At 49.2% G+C, this 18,875-nt stretch overlaps 1 protein-coding gene across 4 annotated transcripts in view; it reads right to left on the minus strand.

The window, feature by feature from the left end:
- Positions 1-447: 447 nt before the first annotated feature.
- The window catches only part of ELFN2 (extracellular leucine rich repeat and fibronectin type III domain containing 2), a 53,500-nt gene continuing 35,072 nt past the window's right edge, over positions 448-18,875 (minus strand). For 3 of the 4 annotated variants that reach the window (XM_040596826.1, XM_040596827.1, XM_040596828.1), the window contains 2 exons: positions 3,470-3,700; positions 448-3,344 (listed from right to left, as the gene is read on the minus strand). In XM_040596826.1, coding sequence (XP_040452760.1) covers positions 632-3,058 — 2,427 coding nt within the window. In that variant the 5' untranslated portion in view covers positions 3,059-3,344; positions 3,470-3,700 and the 3' untranslated portion in view covers positions 448-631. The remainder of the gene's footprint in view (positions 3,345-3,469; positions 3,701-18,875) is intronic. The other variant, XM_040596829.1, reaches the window with a different exon arrangement.

Here is an 18,875-nt window from a genome sequence, read left to right on the forward strand (position 1 = left end):
GGTAGGGAAAGGCAAAGGAAAAGAAGCAAGATAACTTCTTCCAACAAATCCCACCTATCTTTGAAGCGGATAGGAGAGAGGCAAAAGCCCCCACTGCCAAAGGAAATGAGAGGAAAATTAGTGATGGAAGATTCAGAAAAGCAGGCATATCAGGTGGGCAGAGAAGCTTTCTAAACCAAAGTCCTCCCTTCCCACCCAAAAGAAAATTCAGCCCTCAACAGGAACAGAAAGAGCAACAGTTCAGAGCTGAGTTTCATGCCCAGTGAGTGTCCATCCCTGCCCTTCCCCTGCCACCGCTGCCACCCCCTCCTGGGCCATTCCCACCCACCAACACTCCAGTGTTGTTACCACAGTGTCAGAGCGTGACGCTACTCCCAACCATCTGCAGGCAGAACAATGGTCCCCATAACACAGTAGAGACAATTCGGCATGTGTGTGTGCCTGTATGTGTCTGTGTGAGAGTTTTCTGTTGTTGTAAACTTTAAGAAACAATTTTGTCAGTTTTGTATTTGTCGAGAGTATTTTGATGTTGGTTTATTTTTCACAGTCAAGTGGCATATTTTTTTTCTGGTTGTTGGGGAGAGGGGGGGGTCTTGTTTTGTATTGTTTCCTTGGGAAGAGTGAGGGAGAGTCACAGCTTCTGCTGAGCAGAGACTCCTTTCCAGTAATCCAGGATGTCATGCAGATCCTCATCCTTGGCAAACTGAACTTTCTTCCGCAGGGCATGCCCAGCTGCCATATACACCTCCTCCCTGTGGTGCTTCTTGTAAGGCCGGAATCGTTCCCAGATCTTGTGGGTGCTCTCTGATGAGTACTCAGGGCTGGAGGAGTAGCCCGAGAAGTAGTGTCTGGGGGAGAGCTGGGAGTACGTGGAGTCTCGCTTGGACCGGGAAAGTGGCTTAAGAAATGACACCCGCTGGCTCAAGGTGTCAGCACTTTCCTCATAGTACAGGGCCGGGAAGGAGTGACGGTGCTCACTGCAATGGTAAGAAGGCTTGACCTCCAAGTGGTGGATGGCGCCCGGGGACACCAAGGGAAGACGATCCAAAGGGCTGTTGAGTGGGCTGCCCTTCTCAATGTATTTGGAGTCAGACTTGCTGAGTGGTGGGTGGTCAGGCACATCCAAGCTGAAGACCTTGGCGCTCTTGATGGAGCCACTAGAGGAGACACTGCAGGTCTTTCTGGCCACAGCAGCATCAGCACTGAGTTGGCGCTGTAAAGGGTGGTGGGAGCTTTCCTTGTAGGGTGGGGAAAGAAAGCTGGGCCGCTCTAGTCCACCCGAGGAACTGGCTGGGATGGACTGGCACTCAAAGGCCATGTCTGAGTCAACACCACTCCCACCACCCAGGAAGGAAGCTGTGTCCAGCTTGAGGGCATCAATGCAGTTGTTGATGATCTGGTTGACCTTGTCTACCTCCTTGGCTATGGTAGAGATCTCAGCAGCTGAGCCTTGCCCATTGTCAAGCTCCCTCAGGTCCTCATCCCGCTGGGTTCGCTCCAGCCCATCCCCAGCACCAGTTCGCACCTCAATATAGTTACCTTTAGTGGTAACTTTAGGAGTCTCCATCCCAGCCTCCATTGACTTTGATGGGGGCAACTTCTCCCCAATCATGGAAGGGATGGAGGACATCCGTGAGACAGGGATGACTGGTGGCTCACCCAGCTTCTGGGAAGGATGGACCATGGTGCTGGTATCAATATCTGATCCATAACGCATTTCCAGAATGGTTTTTTTGACATTGAGGGACTTCTGTTTCTCTTCCTGCATCCTCCGCTTCCGTAGGCAGTAGTACACCACCCCTAGGACAATGACCATGCCAAAAAGGCAACCCAAGGTGGTCATGATATAGTGAGTGGTGGTGGAAGTACTGGAAATAGGGTCCTCCCTGCCTTTGCTCCGGGTTGCAAAGGTCAGGCAAGTGTGGTTGTAGCGCCTGTTGTTGCGGATGGAGGCCACACAGAAAGTATAATCAGTGTGGGCCTTCAGCTTGTTGACAGTGACATACTCCTTCTTGCTCTTCAGTGTTGCTATGTCAGAAACATAGCTGTTGTTGTACTGGACCAGCACATACATCTTACTGTAGGGCATGGGGATGGTTACCATCAGGATGGCTGAGGTGATGGTGACATCATGGAGCTTGATGCTGGGACTGAACGAGGAGTCAGTAGTGGAAGAGGCTGGAGGCTTTACCGAGAGGAAGTCCCCAGGGCTGATGGCTGAGCCTTCATCCAGGTCTCGCTGGGAGTCAGGCGTATAAGGGGTAGGGTTGACCCTGGAGAGGGAGGGGATGGTGCCACCTCTGCACATGGATTGGAAGATGGTGATGGCATTGCGGTTGTGGTGAGGCCGAGGTACCAGGAGCGGGTATCCAGCAAACTCCCGTGGAGTCTCACACTGGAGCCGGTCGTAGTTCTTGGTGACATTGTTGAAGAGTGCCAGCCAGTTAAGAAAGCTGTAGAGGCTACAGTCGCAGTTGAAGGGGTTGCCAGCCAGCTCACACACCATCAGATTGCTCAAGCTGGTGAAAGTGTTCCCCTCCAGACGGCTGAGACGGTTAGATGACAGGTCAATGCTAATCAAGCTGGGGCACTCAGAGAAGGCAGTAGGGGTGACCAGCTCAATTAGGTTGTGCTGCACAAAAAGGAACTGGAGACGGGCCATGCCCCGCAACATGCCCTCGGTCAGGTTGGTGAGTTTGTTGTAGCCCAGCTGTAAGACCTGGAGGTTTGACTGGCCCATGAAAGCCCCATCCTCGATATAGGAGATCTCATTCTTGGTCAGGTTCAAATCAGTCAGGTTGCCGAAGCGGTTGAGGGAGGAGTACAGCACCACTTTGAGCTTATTCTCATTCAGACGCAAGTCGTGCACTGTGCTGTTGATATGCTGGGGGATGGTCTCATACGGGGGCTGGTTCTGGCTGCAGATAGCCAGCCACACATAACCTTTGTCCCCCTCAATCAGCCAGCAGTCACCTCGCACGGTGCCAGGGGAAAACAAGCAGAGCAGGGCAGCTGCCCACAACCCCAGGCACATCATGGTCTGCAGTGGTGCCCTCATCAGGACAGAAAAAAAAAAAAAAAGCAACAAAGAATACCCTCAAATCTCAGGACCACAGCAAAAGGAAACTAAGGGGCAGAGGGAAGAGAAAGGGCCAGTACCTGGGGTTTAGCAATGGAAGGGCATGAGCACCCCAGTCCTACTGGGTGTCATCACCATTGTTTCTTCTTGCCCTCTGGGTCAAGCCAGGAGCATGGAGCAGGGGGAACACATGCAATCTGCTTGCAGTACACCCAAAAGCTATGACCATGGATGGCTGGTCTGGGAGCTACCTTGTGCTTCTTTTCTAAACAAAAGATCAGACTGAGGATAGCAAATCTTGTTTGATGTTCATGAGTGACTCACCCACTTTTTCCACTTTTCTCCCTCCCCCCCACCCCCCACCCCCACTTAACCCACCCCAAAACAAACCCAAGTCCTCCCCGCCTCTAGTCTTCCCCTGCCCTTCCACGGTGTGATTTGGAAGAACAAGGCAGGGCTGCCTCCTCTGTCGCTCACGCTCCCTTGGTTCCTCCTCCTTCTCTTCCTTCTCTCCTGGGTTCTCTCTGAGAAGCTTCAGAGCTTCAAATCAAACATGTCGAAAACAAAACTACAGAAAGGGAAAGAGCAAGTGTGCACAAGAGATCCATCTGTCACTGGAACCTGAAAAACAAAGCACACAGGAGACAAGAAGAGGCATCAGTTGGAGAAGTCTTTGAGATAACAGTATAGACAGCAAGGTTTCATGAGAAGTTTCATGAGAAGAGAGAGATGGGGAAGAGATGGCATTATGGGGAGGTGCAAGCATGAGAGGAGTGGTACTGCCTACCATGCTGATAAGCCTGTGAGAAGGGAAGCCTTACAACATATGATCTCATATAAGGTGTATGCAGAAGGGTACCCAAACTCCCTTAAGTACAGTGATCAAAGCCAGGGACCTGGTGGAAGGCATCACCTGGGGGTAGAAGGGGAATGGGAGGGATGGTGGGAAACATAAGGCTGTTATTGCAGGCAGCTCAAACCTCCTAGTGTAAACAAAGGCAAGCCCCAAACACCGCCAAAGCCATGGATTTTCAGCTGCCTGAAAATGATGTACACAGAATGCATGAAGCAGGGAAAATGCAGACAAGCCTCCCCCCCGAAAAAAAAAAAAAACCCAACACTTTTTTGTTTGTTTCCTTTCTTCCTTGATGCAAGAGGGATAAATAATTCAAGCCACATGTAACTACTTGTGCTCTAAAAATTGTTACTGCCTCTTAGTGCAGGGATAAGGCTGTTGAGGTGAGCCAGCCTGGCTTGATCCTGCTGGGTTGGGCAGGCTGTAGGCAGTGTGTCAAATACCAGCCTCCGGTCTCTCACCCAGCAATGCCAGCAGTCCTAAGCTGGAGCCCACCACCCACCTACCTCCTCATCAAAGAGAGATGTACAGCTTCCATCTTCCTACTTTGCCACCTCTCCTTGGAGGCTGTGAACACCACCCCTTTGTGGGAAAGGACATCTCAGGAAAGGACAGGCTTCCTGGTCCTGATTGGGAAAGGCACCCCGGAGCACCCTTCCCTCCAGCCACAGCTTCAACCCTTCTCCCACTGTGCTGAGGCAGAAGCCTGGCAGGGGTGTCCTCAGGCAGTGCAGAGGAAATATTTTCATATAGCAGATAAAACATGTGGGCACTGCACCCTCTTTTTTTTTTTTTAATTTTGAGAAGAAATAAAACAATAAAAAACAGAGAAAAGGATTCTTAGTTAATGAAAAATAAAGATTCCCTTTTGCCCCTGGTATTTTGGTGGGAGGCTTTTCACTAAAGATATCTCCGAAGCTTTTGCTGCAAAAACTGAACCAATTTCTAGCAGAGAGACACAAAGGGCAGAAATAAAATGAAGGAAGATAAATGGAGGAGGAGTGAACCCTTGAGGAACAAGGTTTACGTCTGTGGAAAAATCTGAGCTGATTTGGGTCTGTGGAATTACCAGGCCAGCTGGATTAAAGGATCAGAGATAGTGTCACAGAGAAACACTTAAATATTCAATAATCCAAACAGTAAAGCCAAGATGGAGAAGGGGAGGGGGAGAAGAGCTAGACCAATGGAAAAAACAGAGAGAAAGCTCTGTCCTCAGAGCTCATCATCTGAGGCCAACAAACTCATGTCATAAATGTCATTTATGGTTGTCATGATGGCCTCCAGCTGCTGCCCCAGCTTTGCATCAGCCAGCACTGAAGCAGAAGGCACAGGTTTTTACATTCTGTTGCTTTGTTTCTCAGCCTTATAATCCAATAAGAAATAATTTCCTGACACTGTCTCCCCAGATGCATCAGATAAGAAGCACATTTGGCTCTCCACAGGCTGGGACCCACAAGCCTCTGATATTCCTGATCACCAGTCCCCTGCCCTGTCCCACCTTTTCCAGAGGTGACTCCATGCAGAGATACAGCCAATCCCTCACACCATCTCTATCCCTCTACCTTCCTCTTTAATGCCCCTTCACTTTGCCCAGTCTCTTGCACTAAATAAAAGAGTGACAGATACTACCAGGCTTTTTGCACATTGGTGTCCAAAGTATGTCAACCCCAGGAGAGGCCAGGGGCAGCCCCTGAGCAAGCAATGAAAAGCTTAACCCATATTTTAGCCAGCATCCTTCTCTGAGCATTATGCTTTGGCCTCACCTCACCAAATACTCTGCACAATGTCCAACTCCATACAGAAACATCCCATCCCCCTTGCTTTGACCCCTTCTGGTAGGGGAGGCTGCTCCAAATGCTGTGCTGAAGTCATCACTGCCTGCTGTAGCTTGTTCATGGTGCACAGGGAGAAACTCTGAGGTCAGGACCATGTTCTTCTGCAGCAGCCCCAGCAATCACTAAAAGCCACCCCATCCCACCCAGGGAGATGCATTCAGGCAGCACAGAGAGGGCTTGGAAGGGGAGATGTCCTAGCAGCCTGAAAAAGAAAGAGGTTAGGGGGTGGATGGAAATGAAGGTGGTGTTTACGCTTGGTATGTGTCAAAAAGAAGGAGGCCGTGCAGAGAAGACTTGCTTCCTGTCGATCACCCACCTTGGCTGTGCAACCTTGCCTCAGCCAAAGGAAGGGCCAAGCCAATTCTCAAGCCAAACTTGTTGGTTCCCTCAGGTCCCCAAGGTGACTACATACAAGAAATATGCAGACCTTGCCATTCTTCCCCCAACAGCTCCTGTCTCCCCACTATCGCACTGGTTTTAAGGGTCCTGAGGCTAGCCTAGCCTGTGGCCTCCTCCACTCTTGTACATGGCCCAGGACTCCATTTCAGCTCAGGAGTGCTGGTCTCCAGCTCCACCACAGCCATGCCCTGCCCTTTAGGGAGCAGCTGCTCCCTGACACTGGCAATTCACAGGCAAGGGGAGGTCAGGGATGGGGGCCAGCAGCATACCCTCCCTAAACTGTCTAAAACCAAATGAACACAAATCAGATAGCGCTGGAGTCCAGCATCACAAGGAAGCAACACTCCTTTCTGCTGGCCTGAAAGCTGCTGACAGTGAAATTGGCTGATTCTCTTCATTGCTTCTCAGGCAAGAGAGCAAGAAGAGACAGAGTGGAAGGGTGGTCAGGGAAAGCAAGAGCAAGCAACTCCAGCCCAGAGGAGAGCCAGTGAAGGGGGACACACAAGTTGTGGAGAGCCTGGTTTCAAGAGAGGCTGTGGTTACAGGCAAGAGGAAGATTTGAGACGTGGGGTCTGTTTTACATGGCAGATGCAAGGTCACCACCTGCGTCTGCTGGACCTACGCAGCTGTAGGATCCCAACACCTTTCAGTGTAACTCAAGATGGCTCTTCCAATGTGCCCTTGGCTCTTGGCCATCCTGGCTCCTGGCCATCCTCACGTGTGCAAGAGCATCAAAGAACACTAATGGCATTGTACATGAATGGCTGTACCCTCCTCGGCTGGCACAAAGTCAACCCAACAGCTCCCAGCTCCTGATAATTTCCCTCTGGTTTATTCCCTACTAGTGGATTCCTGGATGTTATTGGCATATTTTGGAGAAAAGCAGGAGGTCACAGGGGTGGTTCTCCTGTTCAGAGAAGAGAGCGGGAAGGGTGAAATGGAGGGAGGAGAGCCCCAGATCTGAGTCAGGAGCTTGCTGTCCTGATAGCCATAGACAACTCTTGATTAAGCATTAAGGTGGTGCAGGGGGTGACACAGGAGCACAGTCACTAGTTAGATGGACAGGCATGAGGGCAAGTTAAAATACAACCACTGAAAGTATGGAGAGGCATACACAAGCTGTGGCTGAGGGGGTAGAAGGACCACAAGTGAGAAAGGATACAAGCTCTAGGGGCTACAGTGTAAAAAGGCAACCAGAAAAGCCACATACAGCAGCAATTTGGGCCTGAAATTCTGACCTTGTTAACCTTGTCCTCCTGGGGCCCAGTGTACTGGAAAAGCCAGCACTTAATTCTACCATTGCTTAAACGGTGCTAAGAGCCTCCCATTAGAAATGCATGCATTAAAAACCTGCCAAACATTCATGGCTCCTCTGGGGACACCCCAAAACCAGGCCAAAGCTCCTGCTGTTTTCTTATACTTTGTGCTGCAGCTGGGCAACAGCCCTCTTCCCAGCTCAGTGTGCTGCTTGCTCCTGGCTAGCCTCAGGGCACAGGCACCATCTCCAAGTGGTTCTGCCTCCCCCATCTTGGCTTCAGGGTCCTTCCAGGATTTCTGTAACCACTTTCCAAAAAAGGCCTTTCCCAGGGATGTTTGGTACTATCAGTTAGTGCCTTACTTGAAGGGACTCTCCACACCTGCTGGATAGTTTCTGTAGTACACACTGGTCTCGGCATCACTGCAGCTGCTTATATCACCACACAGAGATGGTCCTTGCTTCTGCTCCTGGTTATATTGGAAGGACAGTGCTGTGGGAGAAGCTTGCAGCACAGATGTGGCACTTACACAACAACAGCCCCTCCCCTCAACCCCACTGCTTCCAGGGATGCTCAGATTTATTGCAGGAATTACCATCAAGACATGCAGCAAAGAACCTGTTGCTGTGCCCAGAGGTGCTCCAGAAGCCCTGAGAAGTTTGGGACCAAGAGAAGAGGGAGCAGGAAGCGTGATGACCTGTGGATTTGTGATGTGCAAGACATCTGAGAGAGAGAGTTAAAGTCTTCTGCTGCAGCTTCTCTGTTGTCCACCAAGGGTTGAGCTCAAACAGCACTCTTGGCTTTAATAGGGTTCTGTGAAGGCTTCTCTTGTTTTCTCTCTTCTCTAATTTATCCCTTTATTTTCATGAAGCGTGTAAGATCTCAGCATCTCTGAGATCCATCCCAATGTTACAATTATTTGAAATTGGCCCTGTAGTTTCAAAAATCTAGAGGAAAGAGGAGCTGGCTTAGGCAGAAACAAAAAGAAAAAAGAAAAGGTTGTAAAGCCAGCCTAGAAAGTCATGCAACAAAAGGTGTTTTCATGTTACTAACGAGACATGCTTTCATATCTTACAGGGGTTGAACTGGTATCAATGTGACCTGCTGAAGAGTGGCCACTCAATGTTAGAAACTCTGTGAGTTTTGGCAGAGTGCTGCCTCAAAAGAAATCTTATGGTTCAACTCTGGGCAGGTTCATTTTACCATCTACAACTGCACAGTGCCTGCTGGGGAAAAATCATTCCTCTGAATAGCCCTGCCATGACTAGGGAGAAAGCTTGCAGCTCCCAAACTCCAGCTGTCCCTGACACAAGGAATCCCAAAGTACTAGGATCCCAGAAGGACACTGTGGTGAGGAAGCCCACGAAACCACAGAGGATCTCAGCTGCTTCTCACAGGACACTGCTGCAAGGATGTTTGGATACTGCTGCAAGGATGCTTGTAGCACTCAAATTCCATCCAGCAACAATGGGGCTTTGCACAGAGGTAGGGCAGGGGTCTGAAATAAAGGCTGTAGGACTTCCCCAAGGACATGCTGCTCTGCAGTCCTGCCCTTTAGCCAGTCTGGGGCACAGGATAAGTTCAGGTGTTAACCTGAAGTGACCATCTGCTGTACACATGCGCCCAGGCTCAAGCAAACTTACAGCCATTGGCTCTAAACCTTTGCTGGGCCAAACAGCTTAAAGACCAACCATGAAAAAAACCAACACGATGCTGTATATAAAACCCCTGCTCTCCCATCACGCCTCCCCAACAGCGATTAGATGCCTAATTTGTTACACAGCAAGAAAGAGAGAATGGGAAAGCTCAGGGGAGAAAAATGAAGCAGCCTAGAATCATGAAAGAAAAGAGAGAGCTTTAGAAGCATAAATCTTATTTTAGAGTAATAAATACCGCCAGAAAGGTCTTTCATATGCCAGTGGTTCCCTGGCAGACCAGAGGGCCACCTTTGTTTTCCAGAGTGAAATGGTTACCTTTTATATTAATATGATTACTGAAGATTAAGTGGGATTTGCATCAAGCCAGCTCCACCCAGACAGCCCACGGCAGCAGCCCACAGGAGTGTGTGCATGGGGGTAGGCTGGGGGAACAACCTTCTTCAGGTAAAAGAGGATGTCAAGAGATTACAGGTTCCATAAAAAAAAAACTAGCAGCAATAAAGCTGCCTTCACTGCTCTCTTTCCAGGGGAGACGGGGGTCTGGGAAACATCACTCCCCTTGGTGTCATCCCATGAGCCCAGACATAAGACAGTGGAAAGGCTTAGAAATAATTCCTGTTGGTGATGGGGAGGGAGCGTGGGCTCTGTGTGACTGTCTGTAGGGACCTGCCACAGGGAGTGCAACAGCAAGACTGGCACTGCCTGTGCACGTGTATGAGTGTGCGTGTGTGTGAGTCACTGTAGAGAAAGGGGTGGCAGTGTTGGCTCCAGGAGTGTGAGGCGGTGGGGGAGTATGTGTGGAGGAGTTGCTATAGGTGTTGGGGCGGACGTGCAGGCTGGGTATCTATGTGGGTTAATCACTCTGCAAAGCAGGGAATGAGTGCTGACTCCTGGAGGGGGAGGAATTGCCATGGGGAACTAGGCAAAGCACTGGTTGTGAGTGTGTGTGTGTGTGTGTGTGCGCACGCGCGTGCGTGCGTGTGTGTGTGTGTGTGCACACGTATGTTTGCATGAAGAAGTCATTGTGGAAAAAGTGGTGGGAGTTGTTAGCTCTGTGTGAGGCACCATAGGGGATGGGGTAAGGCTGTGGGCTGTGTGTGGGTGTGTGTGGATCATGGGAGACGACCACAGTTATGTGAATGTGTGTATGGGAGAAGGGCTGTAGGAAAAGGGGTGGGAGCACTCCATCTGTATGTGTCCCCTGACATGAATCACTGTAGGGAGCGGGATGCGAGGGCTGACTGTGCATGTGTGCATCGGAGGGAGTTGCTGTAGGGGACAGGGAATGACCTCTGCTCTCTGCGAGCTGTTGGGGCATAAAGGGACAGGAGTGGCAGCTCTGCATGAGTATGCATGTGAGCTGCTGCAGGTAACAGCCCAGGCAGGAGTGGGGGCTCTGCGTAGGTGGAAGGGAGCTGCTGTAGGGAAGCAGGGTGGGAGTGTTGGCTCTGTTTGTGTGCAGGGCTTTGCTGCAAGGGAGGACAGCATGTCTGGCATGAAGCCAGGAGCAATTCTTCAGCTGTATGTGATGTCACTGTGAAGACCCCCATCCCCTCAGGGTCACCGTGATGCCTCCACTGTCCTGTGCTGGCCTTGCTGCCCAATTTCCTACAACAGCAGCTCCTGGCTTTCACCAGGCTGGCTGTGAAAGGCAGGTCCACAAGCTATTTGAAAGATGCCCTCACTCAAACCAAGCATACCTCTAGTATTTCTGGATGCTTAATACATTCCCAGCAATGCACTGCCACCAGTTTGGAGTGCCACCAAACATGCTACCCTGCATGGAGGGGGTTAGTCCTTGCATTACAACTCACTACTGTCTCTTGCTGGGGGGACTCGGAGACTGAGCAATTGCATAGCTCCTGGGCTCGCTAAGGGTAGCAATCACTTCACAAGGTGCGCTGGCAGCCAACCATCCTGTGGAGGATACCTTCAGGCCTACAAACTCCTGTGGGGCACAAGCACTGGCATTCCAGCATTCCTCAACATACTCTCGCCTTCCAGCCAACCTTCCCCTGAGTGGCCATCTGAAAGAGGTTCCCTCACTAGCAGTGAGACCTCTCTCCAAGTAGGACAAGCAGCCACCCTGGTACAACTTCAGCATGAAAACTCCAGAGGTCAAACCACCATTCCAATGAGAAGAGGCTGCCCTTGCACAGCCTTCCCAGCCAGAGTGTCTCTGACAGTTGTTACCCCAAGTTGTTAGTCTGCAAGATGTCAAAAGATGGGCAGCCCCTGTGCTCAGGTTTCCTGCAAATGGAGAGTCAACCAGAAGCAGAAGCTGTTACAGATGGTGGTTCAAATATAGCAGATGCAGTCCTGACCTGATGTGGGGCAGAAGCAAGGAAAGGTGTGGGAGGACATGGAGAAGCTGTTTCAGGTGACTCAAGAGTGAAATGCTGTGGCAGCACGGGCTAATGGGGACACTTCAGTCCCTTAAAACTCTTGCTCTGGTCAATGTGTGCCTGGATTCAGCAAGAGAGTAGCCCCATGCTGGACAGGACGTTATGTTTCCACTTGGTTGCTTCCAACTTCCCTCCATTTTCCAACCCCAGGCAACGGCACAGCTCAGCCCCCTGGGGAGGGACCCTCCTCCCGGCCAGCTCGCCCACCTATTTTTCAAGCTAACATCTGACATGCATTTTGACACAGCCGTGCCCCTCCCCCCCCCCCCCCCCCCCCCTTTTCCCCACTACCTTACCTTGTTTAGTGCCTGTTTTTTTCTTCCATTGCCAAAACACAATGACTGTTATAATTAACAGATTATCTCAGTGCGACAGCTGCAGTCCTTTGAAAATTAGGTTGAATAACAGGATCCTGCCGTATGGTAATTTCTTTTCATCTCTCAAATATTTTCTCTCTCTTGCTCTCATTTCTACCTCATTTCTTTTTTTCCTTCTTTCTTCCCTCTCTCCCCCCTCCTGCCTTTGACCAGCTCCCTGACTGTATGAGTGATATCTTTGGGGTCAGACAGACAGAAGGGCTCTCTCTACCTTCAGTCTCAGCCTTCATTCCTCTTCTTTTACTACCACACGTCACAGAGAGGCAGTGTTTGCAAGTAGGATCATAAACATGTCAGGAAAAACGGTGCCCACCAAAGGCGATGGTCAGGGGTCCTCTCACAAGCCCCACTGGCTCAGAAAGGCAGCCTCAGAATTCCGTGAGAAGGGGAGAAACCAGGATGCAGTAGCCCGAACCACTGCCTGCAACTTTCCCACGGGGAGCCGAGCGCGATGGTGTGGCTGAGTGGTTTGTACTGAGCTAGCCAGGGTGCTCTACCCACCCACCTACCCATCCGTCCGCCTTCTTGCTGACTCAGTATCTGCCCCTGACTCACCACTTGCTCACTGAATGGGGACTGGCAGTACTTATACGGCACCTTTCCCTCTCTCTAAGGCAATAGCTCTGCCACTTACCACCCCCTCTCCCCATTATCCACCTACATCTGTCTCTCTACCGACTCAATCAACCCAAGCCAGCCAAAAAAGCATCTTGCTTGGAATTCGGGGTTTCAAAACCAAAATAAGAACTGATGCTGCTCCCAGCTGGACTCAGACTAAAGGCTCTGGAAATTTGCTCCTCTGGGACTGGAGATCTCCTTGCCTCTGCTGTGAACTGGACTGATCCATTCACCAAAGTGTCTGGACTCCTCAGCCTCTGCTTGGGCAAACATGCCAGCACACAGTGTTTCAGGCTGCAAGGATGACCAGCCAGACACGTGGGATGAGTCTGTTGGGATGGTGCTCTGGATTTAGCAACTGAAAGGTTTCAAATTCAGCATGCTCTGGACTCAAGAAATCTGCAATTTTGTCAGTTGTACCAGGAGCATCAGCTAACAATTCTTAATGCCTGGTTTGAACTCATGCAAAATGCCTTGATCCTGCACTGCTCATTTCAGCCATCTCTGTGATCTATATCACATCGCCTGTTACAATTAAACACTGCTGCTTCCTCTTGAAAAATAGGGCAGCATTCCTCCATACCACTCATCCATCACAGCCTAACCCACCTCTGCAGCGGCTAGCTCCAGCTGAGTCCTAGGCCTCTTCCTGCCTCCTCAGCACAGCCATTTCCTTTCCACCCATGGAGTTCCACCTCATTTATTTCCTTAATCCAGACTCAGTAGAACAGAAACACTTTGTCACCATTATTCTGCCAAAAGCCTAGTAGAGTCTTCTAACAAACCCTCATCTGTTCCATTGTATTTCAGCAGTCTCCGGTAATGCTCCTCCTCGGTGTCCACGATATCTCTCTTTTCATCCTTTGCCACCCTCAGCCTTCATTCTCCCTCTGCTTTCACTCCAGGCCCTGTGTTGGCTCGTGGCACTTACAGCACATCTCCTCATTCATTCACTGTCACTTATCCAAATGCTACCTTCACTTATTAATTCTCCTTTTTTCTAGTAGCATCCCTCCTCTGAATGCTTTGTACAGTCCCACTTACGTATCCAATAATAGTATTTTCCCAATGAGTGAGTCATATACCCCTTTGCTGACATTTAGAATTCTCCTTGTTCTTTGAAACACGTTTATTCATTCCCCCTCTCTACAATTATATATATCTACTCATGGTGTTGCATTTCCTACAGCAGCCGTGCAGCAAACAGATGATCCATGCAAATAACTCAACAAAATAATTGTCTCTGCTGGTACCTTGTCATCCTCCATTTTAATTATGTAGGCCAAAGCTAATTCAATCTATGAAGCAATCAAAAATAGGGGATAACTTAATTTTAAACACACCCCACCCTTTCCTTTGTTCTTGCTTAGTCCAGATTTCAGTCTTCGTTTTCCCACCTGTTTGCTGCTCTGCCTCTTTCGATGCCGTTGGGAGCAGAGTACCTGAAGGCTGCAATTGATATTGGGCTTCTGGTTTCCTAGGTGCTGTTAAATATGTTCAGTGAGAAACAAACTTTGCTCCAGACTGGTTCTGAGCTGAAAGGACATCTAAAAAAGGAGCCCTACTCAGCTAATAGGAGCACATAAATGTCTTACCCACTAACCCAGGTAATATATACTCCATGACCAGGGACTGATGCCACATCCCTCTAAATCTCTCTCTAGAGGCTTCATCAGGTAGCTCTAGCAAGTAATTCATCTGGCAGTCCCTCCTCAATTCCTCACAGTAGCCTTTATTCCTTCCCCCACACTGTTCTTTGCTTCCTTTCCAGTCCTTAGTCACCCTTGCATATGCCATATTTTATTTATTCCTTATTACTCCTCTTAATCTGCATAGGCCAAACCCTAAGCTCTGTAGTCACCCTGACTCATTTACTATCCAGGAAAAGCAACAAATTAAATCAGTGGGAAAGCCTGTGATGTCAATCTGGACAGAGAATGATATTGCACGGGGACTCCCCCATGATTATTTCTTGTTCTCTTCTCACTCATTCAGGTCTCCATTTAGCAACATACTTAACCATGCACCCAACTGTAAACCTATGCAAGCCCCATTCAGTTTCTCAATTGCTTTCTTCTGCAACATCTGTGTTGATGGTTCCCACATCTTCCAAACACAACAGATTCTCCTTCTGTGCTTCCTCTCCTAGCCTCTTTGTTACCCACCCACCAACATCCTTTCTCTCGCTTTGAGAAATTCAGACTTCTCCTTTTTTTTCCTTTTGCTTGTTTGGATTTTCTTATTTTCACTGCTGCCTGGGGACTCCAGCTTGTAATTTCACCTCCCTTTTCCCAAGACTGCTATGTTGAATAAAACACTGACTTCCCCCTCTGCTCTCCGGTATTCTGAAACACCAAACTGGGCCATTGAGGAGAAAAGCTATTGGCCAGGACTACTGTCTCTGATACCGAAACAGAGCTGGCAGTAATATTTACAGGCTACTTTGAAAGCTCCAGGGATGGCTTGTGGCCAAAAATGATGATATCCACCCCCTCTTTTTTTTTTAACGATGTCTTCCTATGACTCAGTCTGGTCCATAAGTCAAAATGAGATATTTTTTTTTAACCATCCTCTCTTTAAGCAATGAGAACAAGAGTCTAAGAACAGAACGCTGTAGCATCACGGATAGGACGGGTTACGTCACGAGTAATACAACTTGGGGTGTCCTTGGTGGCTTTAAAAAAAGCAGAACAAAAGGCATATGTCCTCATTCCAGAGAAATTAGTTTTGGTGGAGCTAAACCAGCAACTGCCTGAGTTTTCTAAACTTAGTTTTACCTGCAAGCAAAGCCAGAAACACGTGGGAAGCAGAGACACCACGACCTCAGGGGGCTCATGACTTCCTGGGCTCAGTGAGGAGCTATCCTGCCCTTTGTTATCCACCATTGTGCAGTGGCAGTCTGGAATAAAGGGGACAGGGGGAACTGTGACATCTGTTCCAAAGTGGGACTGTGGCATACCAACTCAACCTGCCCACACACCCTTACCTCTGCCTCTCGCTATACAGTCTGCAACCGCAAACAGCCATTCAGCTGGTTGATAATCGAGCAGTTCAGCCAGAGACCACTTAATTTGTTCCTTGCCTTCTTTGTCTGCCGGTGGCAGGGAAAAATGTATGTTTGGAAATTGGCAGTGTTGTGTATAGCGTTACTGGGCTGGAGTTACACTGACTGCTACAGGGGCTGAAAAAAAAAGCGAACAAAAAAAACCCCAAAAAGTAACAACATAGGAGAGGAGGGGAGAAGGCTGAGAGCTGGGGAGAAAAAGAGTGGAGTGGGATCAGGGGAGAGCCAGGCAAGGAAAAAGGGAGAGAAATGAGATGGTAAGAGATACAGGACTAGATATTATGATGATAGGGACATTAAGAATATGATAGATTGTCAGAAAAGGAAGGCAAACAGAGGCAGGCACAGAGAAGGAGACAGAGACGAAGGAGGGGGTGGGGGGGAGAAGAAAGAGAGAGCCAGAATTAATTTAGGAGGGATATACTGAAAACATAATCTTCTCAACAGAGAAAAAGAGAGAGAGAGAGAGAATTAAACAAACAGCGACAGGAAACTGGGAAAGAATAACTTTTTTTTTTTATGAGCTTGTTAACATTTGTGAAGTTAAGTAACCCTAAATTTATGCCATTAATTTGCATGTATTACGGGTTTTTTCTCTGCTGCCAGTTTATAGTCTCTGTGAAACCTTTAAAAAGTGGCTTTTTTTCCTCCTTTTCCCTTCGCTTGTGTTAATTAAGGCTTGTGATATATGTATATTTTTACACTGCTGCTGTGCTCTAGCATTTAATCATCAAATGGCCCTTTTTGCCTTTTCTTTGGGCCGCACCTCTCTCTTCCCCTCCACTCCACAGAAGGATCAGGAGGCCTGTTGGTGCACCCATCCACACGGACCTGTAAGCGTGCCTAGAGCCAGGCTGGGCTCCCACCGACCCCTCTCCCTGTGAAATAAGGCGGCTCTCACAATACATGGATGGGGGGAGGATCTTCAGCTCCTGAAGAGTTAACAGCTCAAATCCACTCGGGCAATCACATTGCCACACTGAAGCACGCTGTATTTACACATTAGCAATCACTGGGGAGCCTTAAAATTGGATTCTCAGGGGAAATCCAGCCAAAGAGCACAGTGATATTCCTAATGAAGGCAGTCACAGCCAGAGCTGAGGGAGGCACACAATAATCTCCTCTCGGAAGAAAAGGGGGTGCAGGTCATGCACCAGTGCTTTAGTAGCACCTAGACATCTCCGAACTTGGACGTACATAGGAAGAGCTGCTGTAGAAAATGCAAGTCCGGCATCTCCCCTCCTTCCAGGGAACTGCCCCACACCTGTTCCAAGGGCAGTCATCCCTTCTCTCCTCCCAAGGACTCTTCTTTCTGGGCAGACATCTCTCCCCTAAGCACATCACCGACTTTGGAAGTGCCCAAGGCCAACACAAAGCGTAGCTGGTGGAGCCCTTTTGGCAGCTCTCCCAGCGAGCATATTTCTGAGCTCAGCTGGACAGGAGTCTTGGTCCTAAATGTGCTTTGATTGCTTTGCTCCTCTCTAAAGGCTCTGTATCTCCCAGCTGTAAGCAGAGTTTGCTGAAGCAAGAAGCATGTTGCTAAGCCTGGTTTGGATGCTGTTTGGTCTCTAGTGGAGCTGACGGGATTTGTCTTGTTAAAAGCCAGCTGAGCTGAGACCACGAACACTGAACATTGATTCAGACCTAAACACCCGCCATGGGAAACCCAGCAATTGGAGCCAAGAATAAAGGTAATTGCTGGTCACAGTAAAGATGGTGTTCCCTCACTCCCTGTGGAGGAGGCTTGTGATCTCTCTGGGGCTCTGACAGGCATATGACAGGTCTCTGGAGGGTCTCTGCTGAACTGGAGTTGGGATGGAGAGGCAGGGGAGACAGACCAGGCTTTCCACACTGTCACTATTATTTTGCCGTATGGGGGTGTTGAGCACCAGAGAGGATATTCTGATTTACTCCCTGGCTTACGGTTGCTGTGGCAACAGGAGAAATACAGGCCAAACCAGGCTGCATCTGCAATGTGGTGGTAATAGGGAGTTTGGGCTCCCATGTGTGTGTTTGTTTGTTTGGCTGTTTGCAGGAGCCACATGGTAAAAAAGCACTGTCGCAATGAAAAGGGAATGGGGTCCGAATTGTACCCAGACAAATACACCCTCCTCTCATGCAACAGAGGAACAGTCATGCATACAGTCATATTCACAGCACACAGCCTGAGGAACATCAGCAAATACACATCTATCTTCCCACTACATACACACCTCTGGAGCTGGGGATTCCCCAGCTACTCTCCCACTATCCCAAGAAAAGGCACACTTCTTGTTTCACAAGTACAAAGCCCCTGTGCAACAGACACTTTCTAGTAGTGCTCTGAAGCATGACTAAGAGTCTGGCCTATCAGCTTGTGTCAGCAAGAAAATCTCCTCTGCCATCAGGTCCACACATCCCAGTTAGCCATGATGCTAAGGGACTACAACCCCCTCCATTGGCTGCTGAGCAAATACTCCTCCTTGCAAATACTCCTCCAGCACATCCTAGTGACTAGTTCTTACCCTCCCGACACAATTAACAAAACAAACAACTCAGTCTCAGTACTCATATCCCCAGCTAGGAAAGAGAGCCTCCGTTTTTAACATCAGAGTGAGCCCTCAGGTCACATATATTGGCCTGTTGCAGACACCAGCCTCCAGCTGTGACACCACCATTTTATGAGTCTGCCAGCATAATTCCCATCCCAGAAATCAAGTTGTAAATCAAAGTAAAGCTTCTTTCCCTCCCTCTCCTCCAGCCTGCTGGGACCTGAGTATTCTCAACCTAAACTGTGGCCTTTGGAGAAAGGCTCAGTGTCCAGCGCATCCAAAGTACTGGCCCCAGAGAGCTCCTTTGGGTCAAGTGGAAGGAAGGAGATGATTTTTCAACTGCCCTTCACAGCCTCAGAGCTGATCCCTGGAGAACTGGAAGCACAGCTGGAAGCTGGAAGCTCTATACCAATGCAAAGTTGCTATTCAGTCACATGATCTGTTCTTCCTTAACCCACAGTCCATAACAGGCTGAGGCTAGCAAGGTGCAGGGGAGAACTGGTCTGATGCCAGGGCAATAACAGGATTTACTCAGGCATAGAAGTCTTGATGTTTCTGGAAATCAGGCTCCCGATCAGCTTTGGGATTATTGCATTGGAATTTTCGTAATGGAGAGGCAAAGTCCATCACAGCGACAACCTGCATTTCCTCAGTCTGGCATGACAAGGCCCTGTGAGGTGGGATGTCTCTATGGGGACAGTGCACATGGGGCTGAGACACTGCCAAGACAAGGAGTGGCACTGAAAATCCAGTGGTGTCTGTAACCTGTTGGTTGCTACTCGTAGTGACCTGAAGGA

This window comes from Falco naumanni, chromosome 5 (assembly GCF_017639655.2).
Source record: "Falco naumanni isolate bFalNau1 chromosome 5, bFalNau1.pat, whole genome shotgun sequence".
Classification (NCBI taxonomy): Eukaryota; Metazoa; Chordata; class Aves; order Falconiformes; family Falconidae; genus Falco; species Falco naumanni.